This window comes from Choloepus didactylus, chromosome 9 (genome assembly GCF_015220235.1).
Source record: "Choloepus didactylus isolate mChoDid1 chromosome 9, mChoDid1.pri, whole genome shotgun sequence".
Classification (NCBI taxonomy): Eukaryota; Metazoa; Chordata; class Mammalia; order Pilosa; family Megalonychidae; genus Choloepus; species Choloepus didactylus.
This window is the reverse complement of record NC_051315.1, coordinates 25,268,076-25,285,997: the sequence shown is the minus strand read 5'-3', so window position 1 is coordinate 25,285,997 and position 17,922 is coordinate 25,268,076. Positions and strand designations below refer to the sequence as shown.

General features: G+C 38.6%; 1 protein-coding gene across 7 annotated transcripts in view; it reads right to left on the bottom strand.

Annotated features, from left to right (window-relative positions):
- The window catches only part of THSD7B (thrombospondin type 1 domain containing 7B), a 952,777-nt gene that overhangs the window by 367,909 nt on the left and 566,946 nt on the right, over positions 1 to 17,922 (bottom strand). For all 7 annotated transcript variants that reach the window (XM_037848906.1, XM_037848908.1, XM_037848910.1 and 4 more), the window contains 2 exons: positions 7,696 to 7,825; positions 4,159 to 4,262 (listed from right to left, as the gene is read on the bottom strand). In XM_037848906.1, the coding sequence (XP_037704834.1) occupies positions 4,159 to 4,262; positions 7,696 to 7,825 (234 nt within the window). The remainder of the gene's footprint in view (positions 1 to 4,158; positions 4,263 to 7,695; positions 7,826 to 17,922) is intronic.

Sequence of the window (17,922 nt, the reverse complement as noted above, 5' to 3'; positions counted from 1 at the left end):
ATGACACCATGAAGTGCGTGAATATATGTGTCATGGGTGTCCCACAAGGAGAAGAGAAGGGACAGGGGGCAGAAAGAATAAAGGAGGAAAGAATCACTGAAAATTTCCCATCTGTTATGAAAGACATAAAATTATAGATCCAAGAAGTACACTGTACCCCAAACAGAATAGATCTGAGTAGACTGACTCCAAGACACTTAATAATCAGATTATCAAATGTCAAAGACAAAGAGAAAATTCTGAAAGAAGCAAGAGAAAAGTGATCCACCACATACAAAGGAAGCTTGATAAGATTATGTGTGGACTTCTCAGTAGAAACCATGGCAGTGAGAAGGCAGTGGCATGATATACTTAAGACACTGAAAGAGAAAAACTGCCAACAAAAAGTCTACATCCAGCAAAACTGTCCTTCTAAAATTAGGGAGAGTTTAAAATATTTTCAGACAACAGACTCTAAGAGAGTTTGTGAACCAGATACCTGTTCTACAAGAAATACTAAACAGAGCACTACAGACAGACAGGAAGAGACAAGAGAGAGTAGTTGGGAGAAGAGTGGAGAAATAAAGACTATCAGTAAGGGTAAAAAGAGAGGGAGAGGAAAAAATAAAAATAAAATAAGATATGACAAACAAAATCCAAAAGAGAAAATAGTAGACAGTAGACATCCTGCTGAGTGAAATTAGCCAGAAACAAAAGGATGGATACTGTATGGTCTCACTAATATGGACTAACATTGATGAGTTAAATTTGAGAGTTAAGAACACTGGTTATCAGAAAATAGAAAGAGGTTAGAGATCAGGCATTTCATGCTGAAGGAGTACAGAAGGTTCAACAGGATTGACTGAATAGATCCAGAAATGTAATGGATAACATAACAGTATTTGATGGTAACACAATATTGTAAGTATTCTGAACAAAGATGAGCGTGAGTACTGTTGAAAGAGGAAGGCTAAGAGCAGGTATGACACAAGAAGGAAAGATAGAAGATAAAGATTGGGATTGTATAACTTAGCGATGAAATGTACAAATATAAGAATGTTTTAAACGAGGGAGAACAAATGAACGTCAACATTGCAAAGTGTTGAAAATTGGATAGTATGGGGGAAAAAACAAAATCAATGCAAACTAGAGTCTTTAGTTAATGGTAACATTGTAGGATGCTTCCATTAATTGTAACAAAGGCAATATACCAAAGCTGAATTTCTATGAGGGGTATATAAGGTAGTGATATGGGATTCTTGGTGGTAATGATGTTGTCTGACCTTTTCATTGTATTTTGTTTTTATTTTTCTTCTATCTTTTGTGTTTTTCTTCTTTTTTTTTCCCTCTCCTTTTCCTCTTTCTCTGGGGAAGAGATGGAAATGTCATATATATTGTGGTGGTGAATGCATAATTATGTGATTATACTGGGAATCACTGATTGTTTACTTAGGGTGGATTGTATGGTGTGTGAATAAAACTGTTAAAAAATAAACAGAGGGATAAAAGCGCTGGAGAAAATGTGGAGAGAGGGATGTAGCCATTCCCTGTTTGTAAGGAAGTAGAAGGGCACAGCCCAGCTGGAGAGGACAGTATTGTGGTTCCACAGGAAGCTAACTGTGTGGGTGCCATACGGTCCTGCCACCAGTTATTGGGTATATACTTAGAAGAACTGAGAACACAGACATGAGTGGACATTGCACACTTGTGTCTACAGAGCCATACCCACAATTCGCAATGGATGGAGGTGGCCTAAGGGTACATGGACTGGTTAACAGAACGGTGAACTGTGGTGTAACCTACAATGGAATTCCAAGCAGCGGCAAGAAGAAATGAAGTCGTTAGGTATGCAACTAGGTAAATGGACCTTGAGGACAGTATTGTCAAGTGAAATAAGCCAGAATTGAAAAGATAAACATTATAGCACCTCACTAATATGGACTACGTATAATGTGAAAATTCTCAGAATTGCATCTGACAGCATAGGTTATTAGGGGAAGGCTTATGGTAAAGGTTCCTAGATTGTAAGCTCTTACAGCAGTCACAACTATTCATGAGTTGTAATAGTTATCTCTAAATCCTGAGATGGTGAGCAGGTCAGTCCCTGTAACTTTGGGTATCTGTGTGACACCTGAGACTCAGAGCCATAGTTCAGCAGCTATGACTGTCAGCACTACCCTATAAAACAAATGTTAAAAAAGCTGAAAAAGAGATCAGACTTCAATTAGAGATATGAACTAAATGGACTTGATTAGAACTAGGGTAAACCAGACTAAAGGGAAAAGGATGATATTGACTATGTTTTAAAACCTCAACTTCTGTGTGAGACCAAAGGAAGAGATGTTTATTTGGTGCAAAATCTATACCTTCTGTAGCACACTATATAACTTAACTTGTATGGTCAGTTTATTCAAGCACCATAATTACATGGAACCTTGAATGGGGGTGAGATCTGGTTGGTTTGTACAGGTTAGCGTGAAGCCCCAATACAACCCAGAGTAATCTGGGCAAAGAATAAAAAGTATTTGCAAAGCATCCTTGAGGGACTGGGGAAAAATGTAGAAACATTAAACTTCCCCACCTGGGGAACTCCTGATATTCTCGCAAGCACTGAGAACTACCATTGTAGTAGACCAAGTCCTCAATCTTGGGGCTTGCCCTTATGAAGCCTGTAACTGCAAAGGAGAGGTGAGAGGCTCAGCCTACTTATAATGGTGCCTAAGAGTCACCCCCAGAGAACCTCTTTTGTTGCTCAGACGTGGCCTCTCTTTAAGCCCACTTGGCTGGTAAACTCAATGCCCTCCCCACTACATGGGACATGACTCCCAGGGGCGTAAATCTCCCTGGCAATGTGGGACATGACTCCTGGGGATGAACCTGGACCTGGCACTGTGGGACTGAGAAAGCCTTCCTGACCAAAAGGGGGAAAGGAAATGAAACAAAATAGTTTCAGTGGCTGAGAGATCTCAAATGGAGTCGAGAGGTCATTCTGAAGGTTATCCTTATGCATTATATAGAGAACCTTTTTAGTTTTTAGTGTACTGGAATAGCTAGAAGGAAATATCTGAAACCATTATACTGCAATCCAGTATCCTTGATTCTTGAAGATGATCGTATAACTATATAGCTTATATGGTGTGACTGTGTGATTGTGAAAACCTTGTGGCTTACACTCCCTTTATCCAGTGTATGGACAAATGAGAAGAAAAAAGGGGGACAAAAAATAAATGAATGGTAGGGGCAAAAAGGAGTATGAGATGTTTTGGGTGTTCTTTTTTAACTTTTATTTTTATTTTCATTCTTATTTTTTGGAGTAATGAAAATTTTCAAAAACATGATTCTGGTGATGAATGTACAACTATGTGATGATACTGTGAACAAGTGATTGTACACTTTGGATGATTGTATGGTATGTAAATACATCTCAATAAAATTGCATTAAAAAAAAGAAGAAGAACACTAACTATGAAACCAATGTAATAATGCAGATGGTCCCTGAAAAGTCTAATTCTGCTACATATATCACTTTGGCTAACAAAGAGGTCATGTTCTAAGAACAAAGTCCTTATCAAGGCTCATATCATTGGCCCTGGATTTTGAACAAAACAGAAAAATAAGCAGTCTGATGATTCTCTGTGCTTTTCAGAGTACTTTTCAAAGATTTACATTGGAAATTTAAATCAGGCTTTCAATAATATTTGCCATACCTTCCAGATATTGATGACAAAACCTACTTCCATTCATACCCAGAAATCTATTCATAGCCTCTTAGAGAAATTTTAATGGCCCCTATCTAATGCACATTATATATAGCACATATAGACGATATGTATACAACAATTATGTTTAAGTCACAACTTCTAAGACAGTTCTTCCTCGTTCATTTAACAAACATTTAATTAGCACCTAAAAAAATACAATATATACCATAGAGTCTAATCTTGACATATTCTACTTCACCAGTCTCCAACTTGCATTTGCAACATTAGCATTGGGGTACACTATGATTGAGGACAGCTATTCTAGATGCTCTAATTTCCCTTAGAGTTTGAACTCAAATAAGTGATAGCCCAATCCAATAATATCACAGCTTATTCAAATGTAAAAATAAGCACAGTGTAAAAGTGATATAATTTTAAATTACATTTGAATAGGAAAGATGTTTTACAAAGCCCTTACCTCTTGTTTGTAACCCCTTTCCACAGGCTTCACTGCTGCCCATTATTCCTTGTCTGACAGATTCTGGCACTAAGACACAAGGGCTCCATTTCTGTGGCTTCCACCTGTTATTAAAAGGAACAGTGGGCTGGAAATTTCACCATGACTGATAAACAAAGTAAATACTTGAAATAGATGTATTTTATATCCAAAAAACCTAAAGACAGTAATTCAATGACAGTGGATATGAAGCTAATGTCATAAAATCAAAGCTCTGGCAATCTCTAGGGATGACAATAGTCTACTTTGTCTCAGATTCATGGTTAATGCAATAATTCCATTTTTTAAAATGTGGACATTGTGCATATAAACCTCAGTTCATATAGCAAAGTGGCAATAAAAAGCTTTGCAAACACAGATTGAATCTAGATGGCTGAGCTCTTTATGAACTTAAAATTAGTTAAGAAAAATAAAAAATAAAGGAAAAAAGAGACAATCCCCATGTCCCAGTAGAGTACAGCAAAATCAAGGTTCAAACATCTGAAAGTTTGGGGTCCAAACCTTTACACTTGATATTCTGTTTCAAATATTTTTATAAGGTGCTTCCTAAGACTCTGAAGTAACTCAAACATCTCAGTAGGTTACAGAGTACAAGGAGGTGGGGACCACAAGGACCTTTCTCATCTGACAGCTCATCCTAGAGAACAGGAATGGAACTGCCCGTTAAATATCAAGATTTCTATTTCTCAGAGGAAATAGTCTCTAAAGAAGCCATCTAGATTTACAATGTTTTTTCCTTTGTTGGGACAACAAATCTACTTGTGACTTGTGTAATTTGTATTCCTTAAACTTATTTTTTTCACAATGATCCAGAAAACCTAAGTCTGAAGTGTTTAACTATAGATTCTGCTCTTTAACTTAGTATATTTTTATAAGTTTCCATATGATCCACTATCTCTGAAAAGAGATGCTACTTCAAAATATGAAGCAGATGCTGCAGCTGAGAGAGACTTTTGGAGAGACCCTTGGGAGCTCACACTTTGGAGATGCTAGCCCAGAGTTTGCTCTGGAGAAGCTAAGAGAAACAAGCCCAGAGACATTTTGGAGAAAGCCATTTTGAAACCAGAACCCTGGAGCAGATGTCAGCCATGTCCCTTCCCAGCTAACAGAGGTATTCTGGATGCCATCAGCCTTTCTTCGGTGAAGGTATCCTCTTGTTGATGCCTTAGTTTGGACACTTTTACGGCCTTAGAACTATAAATTTTTAACTTAATAAATCCCCTTTATAAAAGCCAAAAAAAAAAAAAAAAAAAAATGAAGCAGAAACACATTGACCTCATTCAAGTGGCCTCCAAGAACTGGGAATAAATCAGGCAGCAGCTAAACAGAAAAACCTTCCATGTTTAAAGAACTCACCTCTTAATTTTAAACAGTTATATATTTACTTTGTATATGCATAGGCTAATAAGGCATAATACTAAAACACATTACTTCTGCAAAATTGTACCTTTCAGACACCAAAGTGGTAAGGGATTTTAGTCCAAGTTTTCAACTACCATAAGTTATTCATTCAGGTCACTTAAGTTGAATGTATATAGGTTTTCTAGATGAAAATAAGACCAAGGAATTCAATCTAGTTTAGCTTTCTGCATAGACTGGAATTTTCAGGACTCCCTTGTTAAACTCTCAGTTTGGGGATAAGCCTAGGCTCAGAGAGCTCAAGTGACGTGTCCAAGATTGCACAAATGAGTACAGGTCAATTGTCAGTCCTAAGTCCCTGGGCATTCAGCCAAGGACTCCTGGCTATACCATATTGCCAACTTTATATAGGCATAAAGCAACCATGCTGTCTTCCTCTTTACTTCCTAATTTAACACACTGGGAAATGCTCATATTCAGTGGTCAAATTATATAGATATTTTGATTTTGTTTTAATTTGGTAAACTTCTGTATATGTGACCTTAATGGAGTAAAAAAGATGATAATCATAGAGGCCTAGCCTAACTTTTTGCTTATGATCCCTGCCTCCCTAACATACCAATGAAGGAAAAGCAAAACCTAAATTGGAACTTACTGCTCAAAATTCATGGACATTTCACTAGGGAGTAGAGAATCATGCTGATAATTTGGACACATTTTAAACCACCCATTGGGAGAAATGATACAATGATCCAAACGACATAAAGTGGAACTGATTCTTCGGAAAAATGGCAGGAGGTCAATGATGGAAGCTAGTTCAAACATGAGTGGCTAAACTGAAGTGCAACAAGACAGAGTAAAGGCAGTGGACAATAGAATGGAAGAGTCCACTACTAGTTTCTAACAAACTCTCTTATTATAATAGCCCTGGGTTCATAAAAATGTCTAATATTTGATTTGGCTCAGTTTTCACTTGGATAATTTCCTTGAGAGCTCTTTTGCTGGACTCAGAAGTTTCAATATTGATACATGGCACAAAAGGACGAATGTTGACATTGTTTCCATAAGGCCCTAGAGGTAACTGAGGACAAACTGGTAATGTCTGATTATGTTCCCAGTATTTATTTATATCCTACCCAAACTGCTCATTAGATAGAAACAATGTGAGTATAGGAAGATAACATTGTTAATAATTTAGACATCTTCAATTACACCCTAAGCCTTATCTAATATGAGGAGTCTTCTTTAAAAAAGAGAGAAAAAAAAAACTTGTATTTTCCTGAATTAATTATCCCTTGAATTTCACAGCCTTAAGATAAAGTTTTTCAAATAATTCAATGAAACACTAGGCATTCTACTAAAGGCATTTTTAAGTGTGCTAACAACTAGATGATTTTCAACATCATGGGCTATTTTCACAATCAATAAAATTCAAAAGTGATTGGATTTAATCCATATATACTTTAAGTCAAGTTTTAAGACTATCAAATGCTTAAAAAAGGTTTATAACTAAACAAACAAACCTCTGGTATTATTTTTATAAATAAATAAGAAGGAATATATAGGGAACATACATAGTTTAAAAGTTATTCATTTTATTTTTAAAAATCTTTTATTCATAAGTTAAACATTTTTTCTAAGTAGATGATTTCATAAAATGTACATGTAATAAAAACTGAAAATCAAAAATATTTTTTAATTAAAATCAACAATTAGGAAGGAGAGTACAAATTTAGTATTAATTCTTCATTGAAGTCTTTAGGATGAAAATTGTAGTACGACGGCAGGTAAGTAAGATAGACAGATAGACAGACAGACATAAATATAAATAGATAACAAGGAAAAGACCTCATCCTTAGTCTCTTTGGACCCTGGATCCTGAAGAGGGCCTGAGTACCAGAAGTCAGGCAACTAACTTACACTTAGAGCATGATTTTTTTTTTTCTTTTTGTTAATTAGACTTCTATAACCTTTACTCCTTCCAAATATATTATAGGTAAGTGGGAAAAATATTGAGGTGTTTAAGGATATACAACATTATCTCTTTTTTGCTCACTAAACAGCCATATATTATGTGAAATAAAATCAGACATGATTTATACAAAGGTATAATATTTGTTTAAAAAATTAACTAATTACCGATATATGGGGCAGAATGAAACATCTTCACACTCCCTCTCTTCAAATAAGGTATCTGGGCATTCTTGGCCTCCGTTGGCTGCTTCTTGGATGATAACTCTGTATCGAGACTGTTTAATTGTGGAATTTCCTGAAGGAGAGGAAAAATAAAATTATAGTGCCCTTTTCTGTGGATAAACATTATAATTCAGAATTAGGTAGCAATAAGAAAAAAGAAAAAGAGAATAGCTAAGAGCTCTAAATGAGAATAGCAAGCAAAGACCAGGAATTAATAATCATACTTCTATGAGATAGGTATACGACATTTCATAATTATGATTTCAAATCTATGTGTTCTACTATGTAAGGAGTGTTTCACACTGTCTTCATGTTTTAAATCAATCAAAATCTACATTGCCTATGGCATAGGCATTACCTGGCATGATCTGAGGGTCCCAGAACCCCCAAAGGCCTGGAACTCCACTGTTAGCAATTTGCTCCCTTGTTAAGAAATATCCCTCTCCAGACTACTATTCCTAATGCAACCTCTCCTATAGAAAAGAATATATTAGGTTACATCTTTATTCATGGAAATTAGTTTATAGATTTCTTATTCCTCAAAACCTGGGACAAAATGTATGTAATTGGAACCTAGGGGAGAGGCACTAAAATTGTGAAGAACGAAATATTGTATACTTCATTGTTTTGCTGATGAGCAAAACTATTAATAGCACCTCAATAAAAAGACAACTTGTCTTCATTTTAATGTGTTGGGGCATTCATTGCACATTTTTTAATTCCTTATGAATCAACATCAATTATAGTTATAACTTAGCATTATTTTCTTTTTTACCAACACTCTCTAACCACCAAACAGTAACTCCCTGTTCCTGTCCCCCACACCCCATGTCCTGGTAACTTCTAATCTACTCTCTGTCTCTACAAATTTACTATTTTTAGATATTTCATGTAAGCAAAATTATACAGTATCTGTCCTTATGTGCCTTATTATTTCATTTAACATAATGTTTTCAAGGTTCATCCATGTTGCGACATGTCTCAGAACTTCATTCCTTATTATAACCAAAATATTCCATTGTGTGCATGTACATTTTGTTTATTCATTCATCTCTTCATGGGCACCTGGATTATTTCCATCTTCTGGCTACTGTAAATAATGCTGCTATGAACATTCATGCACAAGTTCTGATTGAGACCCTGTTTTCAATTTTTTTGGGTGTATATTGGGGAGTGGTAATTCTATATTTATCTTTTTTGAGGAACAGCCATACTGCTTTCCACAGCAGCTACACCATTTTATATTCCGACCAACAATGTACTAGGGTTCCAATTTCACTGCATCCTCTCCAACACTTATTTTCCATTTTAAAAAATAATAGCCATCTTTGTGGGTATGAAGTGGTAATTCTAAAATGCATTTCCCTAATAGTTAATGATGCTGAGCATATTTTCATGTGCATATTGGCTTACTGTATATCCTTGTAGGAAAATCTCTGTTCAGGTCCTTTGCCCATTTTGTAACTGGGTTATCTGTCCTTCTGTTCCTGAGTTGTAAGAGTTCTTTATATATTCTGGATCTTAAGTCCTTATCAGATATGTAACTGCAACCCTTTTCTCCCAATCTGTAGGTAGTCTTTCTACTTTCTCGATAATATCCTTTGATACATATTCCAAAAAAATTGTGACGAGTCTAATTTATCTATATTTTTGTTGTTGCTTCTGCTTCTGGTGTCATATCTAGGAAACCACTGCCAAATTCAAGATCATGAAGATTTGCCCTTATGCTATCCTCTAAGGATTTTGTGGTTTTAGTTCTTATATTTAGGTCCTTGATACATTTTGAATTAATTTTCATATATGGCATGAGATATGTGTCCAAATTCATTCTTTTGCATGTGGATATCCAAGTTATCAGCACCATTTATTGAAGAGCCCATTCATTGTCCACTGTATGCATTTGGCATCCTTGTTGAAAATCAATTTGTTGAAGCAAATTGTTTAATTACTGTGTGCAAGGTATTGCACTAGATGTATCTGCAAATTCCTGAACTAAAGAACTTACAATTAAGCAGAAAGGAAAGGGGGCAGATGTTTACAGAATTGGTTATAAGGCACTGTAGAGTGTGAGAAGTGTCAGTGATATAGTGCTTGGTGGGTAAAGAAGAAATAGGAACCAAAAGAAGGTAAAGAAGAAGGTACCCATAATTTGGCAATGGGTTCCTAGATATGACACCAAAAGCATGAGCAACAACAACAAAAATAGACTAAGTGGACGCCATCACAATATTTTAAAAATGTGTATAAAAAGATATTACCAAGAAAGTATCTTTGGCTCTGGAAACCAAAAACAGCTCTTGGAAGAGGCAGAGTTTATTCTGGACCTTGAAGAGAGAAGAGAAAAAACAGGTTGTGCTGGTTTGAATCTGTTATGTACCCCATAAAAGCCTATGTTCTTTTAATCCAATCTTGTGGGGGCAGACCTGTTGTGGGTGGGATCTTTTGAATAGATTATTTCCATGGAGATGTGACCCTGCTCATTCAAGGTGGGTCTTAATTAGTTTACTGGAGTCCTTAGGAGAGCTCAGGGAGAGAGACAGAGAGTCCAGAGCTGACACAGACCCAGGTGCTTGGAAAAGCTGAGAGGCACAGTTTGAAGAGAAGCTAAGATATGTAATTCAGAGTTTGCCCCTGAAAGAAGCAAGCAAGGACCCACAGGAGCTGAGAGAGAAGCCCAGAGACATTTTGGAGAAAGCCACTGAAGCCAGAAGCTAAACCCGGGAGAGAAGGTTCAGCAGAGCCAGCCATGTGACTTCCCATGTGACAGAGGAACCCCCAAAGCCATCAGCCTTTCCTCAGAGAAGGTATCTATCTTTTGATGCCTTAATTTGGACATTTCCATAGCCTTAGAACTGTAAATATGTGAACTAATAAACCCCCATTGTAAAAGTCAATCTATTTCTGATATATTGCATTTCTGCAGCTTTAGTAAACTGGAACATAGGGTGAAGACACTTCAAGGCCAAAAAACAGTTTGAGAAAAGGCAGTGAAACATTAGAGTGCACAGAAGTTAAAAAGAAAGGCACAAAACTGCATTTGGAGGGAAGGTGTGTGTGTGTATGGCTTGTGGGTGTGCACATGCAAGTGGGAGAGAAGGAGCAAAGAGCATGGGGGGCTTATAAAGAAGGGAGGGAACAGGTGGGGGTGTGTAGTAAAAAATAGAATTAATTGGTAGGTTTAGAACAGGTAATGGGCCTAAACCTGTTAAGAAGCTAATTACCAGAAAGCTAGTAAACCAAATGGAGCAGAACAAAGGGAGAAAAAGGAGCTTTTATTGAAATAATATATGCATATGGTTTAAAAAAAAAGATTTTTAGTACAAAAAGCTTATAATGAGAAGCAACATACCCCCAACCTGAGGACCCCTTACTCCTTGTCCTCCTCCTCCAAGGAAATACTTTTAACTGTTTCTGTATTTAGTTTTTCCGTGGTTACCCCCAAATGTATAAATAATATGCTTATGCTATTAATTCTTGATTTATTTACTCTAGACATTATCTACTGACTTTCTGCTACAATAAATAAGAATTTACTTTGCACCAACTTCCATTTTTTTACCTTTTACTGCTATTTTTATTCCTTTACAGGCTAAAGATTTTAAATAGCCCACAATTTTTTTCAGTCCCACTCCTCACTCCTGTCTTCCATTAGACCAGCTACCAAGGTTCTGCAGAAGCCTCTGGGAAGATGGGTCTCCTTGTCTTCTGCCGCCCACCTGGCTACTAAATTAGGCCGTGACCTCCTCTTCTGGGTCACCAGTCTCCACTCTTCAGTCTTTGTCCACTAATGTTCTGTCCTCCACAAATGCCTTGAAACTCTCATCCACTGATGATCCTCTCCTTTTATTTCTGACAAAGGTTTTAGCATTTAAAATTCCTTTTCTATCATTTTTATGAGATGTTGAGGAGAAAAGAAGACTGTGATGGTTAGGTTCATGTGTCAACTTGGCCAGGTGATAGTACCCAGCTGTCTGGTCAAGCAAACACTGGCCTAACAATTGCTGTGAGGACATTTGTTACTGGTTAATAGACCAACAGGCTGGTTTATTAAATCATCAGTCAATTGACTGCAGCTGTGACTGATGACTCACCAAAGGGCGTGTCTTCCACGATGAGAGAATGCAATTGGCTGGATTTAATCCAATTAATCAGTTGAAGACATAAGCGAGACAGATAGAGGACCTTCACTTCTTCTTCGGCTGCCCAGCGAAGCGTTTCCTGAGGAGTTCGTCGAAGTTGCCTGTTGGTTTCCTGAGGAGTTCATCGGACATCTTCCTTGGAGTTGACAGTTTGCTGGCTGCTCTACAGAATTTGGACTCGTGCATACCCACAGTTGTGTGAGCCACTTTTATAAATTTTATAGTCATAGACACCTCTCATTGATTCTGTTTCCCTAGAGAACCCTAACTAATACAGAGAACCACACATTTGTACAGTTCATGATCTCGAACATTAAGTGAAGGAGATGTGCAGCCTCTTTTGCTTTTGCTATCCACTCTCCTCTTTGTCCTTCTTTAATCAACATGGCACCCAGGGAACCAATCATAAGATTGTATCAGTGATTCCACTGTCCACTGGCCTTTGGTTGGGTTTGGCTAGTGGGGGCAGGGGGCACACACTGGAAAACCATAAGAGGGTGAGGAGAGAGATCAGGGAATTTATTCTTCCAGATTCTACCCTCTGTATCATCGCAAATTGGCTCACTGTCTCTACCCAAAGGCCCAATTCCTATGAAGTGGCCCTTTCCTACAGCTAGTTTCTCTCAGTTCCACTGACTGCTCCTCCTCTTGCCCTTGCAGGCCTGAGGGCGATACAACTTTCAGCCTCCTGCTGTCCCTACCCAGGTACTGAAACACCCTTTGTTGGTTTTCCTTAGCCCTGTCCACTCCTCTGTAAATAGTTCCTTCATTGAATTCTTCCCAGTTATTCAATTTGGGTGGGCCCCCTCCTTCCCTCCAGAACATGCTAATAAAGTAAAAGAAGGAACAGAACATTGCTATTTGACAGAGAGGGTGTTAAGAATCAGCCCCCTTTTAAATGTAGTTTAGGCAGTGGGAAGAGTATAAGAAACAGAAGGTTAAAAAAAGAAACAAAACAAAACAAAAAAACAGCCAAAGGCTAAAACAATTCTGCAAAATTAAATTTTAAAAAAATCAAAAGCTTTCTTCATTGGGATAGAGATAATCTGTGTAAATAATCATGACTTCAGGAGAAAGTCTCTTTCCCCACCCCTAAGTAATTCCAATTACCCTGTAATTACTCTGAAAATTATAATCTATCATCAGGATGTGTATATGAGTATGTGATGTGTGTGTGTGAATGAGTGGTGTATGTGTGTCTATGTGTGTTCTCTCCAAGTATTATCTCAGGACACTGGAAATAAAGGTTAGAAGACAACAGGGTCAATGAGGAGGCATGTGTCCACGTGAAGATACCCTGAAGGAGACTAAACACAGAACATGGATCAATGTCTCACCCTCACATGCAGCATGTGCGCACGCGCGCACACACACACACACACACACACACACAGAATTATCCTGCCTTTATGATTTCATTTCAGGTCAAATAATTCAAAGTGTGGGAAATATATTTGCATTAGTGATAATCACCTACAGATGTTTAGATGGAGATGGAAAAGATGGATTCTAGGTTGAAAACAAACCCTTAACAATGAGGCCAGGTTTTCCAGAGGGAAAAATAACTGGGACTGTGCAAAAATGAAGAAAAGCTTGTATGTCTTTGAAGAGAGAATTAGAGAGAAGGGAGGATGTTGAGACAGGGAAATCATATGAGGAGCTGCAGTATCAGTTAAGATATTCTGTTTTGGTTTGTGCGTTTCTTTTTCCTTTAACTTTGGAACGATCATGTTTAGTACTCCGTTTTAAAGGATTTCTTGCTCTCTATAAGTGCCTCAAATTATGACCAAATGTAGAATAGAGCTTGTTATCAAGCACAACAGACTTGGGTTAGTGGTCTTGTGGGGAATGCAAGGACAAAAAGCACAGACATGTGGCATGGAATAGTAAATGATCTTCTCACTCCACCCCTATCCAGAAGCCAGCATGAGGGTAATAGTCTTGTATCAAGGGAGGACAAAAATTCCAGAAATCCAAGTATCTAGCTACAAAGGAAGTGGATGCCTGAGGCAGTGTTCAGCATCATGATTTGAAGGCAGGTAAGAGTGGATGAGCAAAATGCCAGTGGAAGCTCTCAGGAAGGCATGTCAAGCAGAGCCTTCCTTTCCTTTGAATACACAAGAAGAGTGATTTCTGGGAAGTATAAATGGAGAGGGGAGGAGAGCAGCTCTGTAGATAGAATTTGGATTGCATATGTGTGTATGATTGCAGGTTTTTTGAACCCCAGATGATTATTTTCTTAAAGCTAATCCATTCCTGTGCGTGTAGACCTATTGTGGGTGGGACCTTTTGATTAAGTTATTTCAGTTGAGGCATGCCCCAGGTGGGTCTTAATCCTCTTACTGGAATCCTTTATAAGAGGATGATCTCAGAGAGATACACAGAAGCTGACAGAGAAAGACAAAGAAGCTCATACAGAAATCCAGAAAAGAAAGAAGCTGAAAGCAACAAAGCCTGGAAGAGAAGGTAGAGACCAGCAAATGCCACCATGTGCCTTACCATCTGACAGGAGTCTAGGTATCATCTTGATGATGCCTTAATTTGGACATTTTCATGGCCTCAGAACTCTAAGCTTGTAAGCTAATAAATCCTCAGTGTTAAAAGCCATCCACATTTTTTGTATATTGCATTTTAGCAGCTTTAGTAAACCAAAATAGTGTGTAAATAAAATATAAGGTTTCCATGAATTATCACCCTAATCTGAACATTTTGCATAAGAACTCTCTATTATTACAACACCTTATGAAGTTGGTATCATTTCCATTTTACAGATAAGAAAAGATAAGAAATAGAGGATGGAAAACATAAATAATTTGCCCCCAAACTTCCCAGCTAATATTAAAACCATGTGGAGAGGGACAGCAAAGCTATGACCTTTCCATTGAAAGACTTTGCGGTAAGATGAGGAGGAGAGAGGTATGCCAGGCGGTGGATCTCACATATAATTCCTCTGCTACTCCCAAGAGTTGCCTCTTCCTTTCTAATCAATTCTTCAAAAGCACCTTGTTGGTAAAAGGATTCATGTCAATAAAAACATTATTTGTAGGGCTTTGTGAGTGATGCTTCCAAACTCATTAGCCTACCGAAAACTATAATAAATAATGAAGTGTCTGTCTGCAAACAAGATTATGACAAATAAACAAATGGTTGGAATTCAGTTCTGATTTAAGCATATTTTATCACCACTAAGTCATCAGGTGTAATTACGCTTACATTACTAATTACAGTCAAAAGAACTAATGTGGAGAAAACAGCAATTTAAAGATGAAGAACTATATTTAACATAGAAAATATATTGGTGGGCTATATCTTTGTTGCTCAGATGTGGCCCTCTCTCTCTAGCTAAGCCAACTTGAAAGGTGAAATCACTGCCCTCCCCCCTAAATGGGATCAGACACCCAGGGGAGTGAATCTCCCTGGCAACGTGGAATATGACTCCTGGGGAGGAATGTAGACCTGGCATCGTGGGACGGAGAACATCTTCTTGACCAAAAGGGGGATGTGAAAGGAAATGAAATAAGCTTCAGTGGCAGAGAAATTCCAAAAGGAGCCGAGAGGTCACTCTGGTGGGCACTCTTACGCACACTTTAGACAACCCTTTTTAGGTTCTAAAGAATTGGGGTAGCTGGTGGTGGATACCTGAAACTATCAAACTACAACCCAGAACCCATGAATCTTGAAAACAGTTGTATAAAAATGTAGCTTATGAGGGGTGACAATGGGATTGGGAAAGCCATAAGGACCACACTGCACTTTGTCTAGTTTATGGATGGATGAGTAGAAAAACAGGGGAAGGAAACAAACAGACAAAGGTACCCAGTGTTCTTTTTTACTTCAATTGCTCTTTTTCACTCTAATTATTATTCTTGTTATTTTTGTGTGTGTGCTAATGAAGGTGTCAGGGATTGATTTAGGTGATGAAGGTATAACTATGTAATGGTACTGTGAACAGTCGAAAGTTTGATTTGTTTTGTATGACTGCGTGGTATGTGAATATATCTCAATAAAAAAAATAAAAAAATATATATTCGTGGGCTATAAATATTGAGGGATATTTAGAGATTATCTCTGAATGCATATATCAGTCTTTCTCAGAAAAATGGTACAAAGGTGGAGAAAATTATAATGGAAAGAACATCTCTGGGCGATTCTCAGCCAGGTCAGCTGGGGCATATCATATGATTTTGAAGGGTCACAGTGTTGTGCCCTGGGGCCAGACTTAATCAATCAATGATTGGAATAAAGAATCAACTCCTGAAGTCTAAAGTCGACCTGAAATGTCTTGAGTAGGGGAAACAGAAGTACTTGATAGAGCATGGTGAACCTAAGCACTGGATGACAGGAGGGAGTAAGCTGCAGATGAGTACACAAGGGGAAGGCTTCTAGAGGCAAGGAAACTTGCAAACAAAAAAAAAAAAAAAAAAAAGAAGAAATTCAGGGTAATCATGAACCAGCAATACAGGGTAGTTACTCCCGTGCCAATCTGCAGAATTCCCACCTGCAGATTTTTAAAAAATAACCTTTCAGCACTTTCCCTTGTTTCTCAAACATGACATTACTAATTAGGCCTTGGGGGTCGATTATACTTCATGATACCAATCTTCTTCCAGATAAGCAGACTCATTGCCTTGTGAATCCCTTTAACTGCTGGTTCTGACACCGGGGCTCTCTTCAGCTTCACTTATACATCCAGCCCACCATTAAAAAACAAGAACAGATCATCATGGTGATGTAAACAGCAGCCAAAAACTTCTCCCCAGATACTGGACAAAAAAGGGAGATAATGTTGACTTGTTCAGATCCCTGGAGGAAGATATGGATGGGAGAAGGACTCCACAGATGCTGAACTGAAGTAGAAGAGAGCTATAAGGTAGGAGAACTGCGTTCTGGGCTGGTGGGTCCTCTCCCTTCCCCCTCACTTGGTCTCACCCAGCACAGAAGGAACGCAGAACCAGCAGTTAGGATTCCTCTCACCTCGCACTGGGGACACAGACTATAAAATCGCTCACAGCAGTGAGACATATCCCCATCATCTGGGTATCAGGGGAGGACATTTCAGGGCCCAGATCAGTGAGAGACAAAGAATCTGAGAAAACATGGGCAGAGGCCATTTGTAGCCCTGAGTCTGAAAGCCCTTCTCCCACTCTTGAGAAACAGTAGCCAGAAGCCTGATATGTGCCTAGGAGATGGCTGAGAACTGTGGCAGCTGGGTGAGTCCTCTGCCACAGAGGGAGTGGGCAACACAGCCCCACACTGAGTCAGATTTTACCCAGCAAAGTGAGTGTGCAGGAAATCCACGGCTCCAGCCATGCCCAGTTAGACAGGGGCACTAGGAGGTAATTCAGCACCACCCAACCAGACTCAGCTGGGCTCCAGGAGATAACTGAACCCCACCCAGCCAGACTCAGTTGGGCTCTAAGAGGTAATTCAGCCCTGCCCAGCTAGACACAGCCAGGCTAAAACATGTAATTCAGCCCCACCCAGCCAGATGCAGCTGAACTAAAAGAGGTAATTCAGCCTCAGCTGGTCAGACACAGCTTCAGATCCAGAAATTAAACACCTTCTGAGGACAATTAAGTCACCAAACAGTGCCATCTGCCGGGCTGACAGAAAAGTGGAAAGGAATTTTAGGACTTTTCAGAACCTCTGCAGGCCTTATCCAGGCCCAGTGCAACTGGTCTACACCCCCTACCTGGGAAACTGGCACCATTTAAACTGAGAAATACAGAAGACCCAATAGTTAAAGCAGTGCTCTAAAACAAACCCAGGGCATGCCAGCTGGTGAAAACACAGAATACCACTGGGAGCCAGCAGATTTGTTTTACCCATACACAGAGAACTTGCTGAGGTGCCCAGTGCCTACCCCCCAGAGGCAGACTGCTGTGGATGCTTGGTGACAGGGGGATTCTAGGGGGTAGAGCTAATACGACAAATGGCCAGCAAGAGAGGCATATAGGCAAGGCAAGAACCAGAAAAACAAAAGCTAAAAAATTCTGATCAGTTAAACAGAAGCTATGTTAGAGGTCTAGAA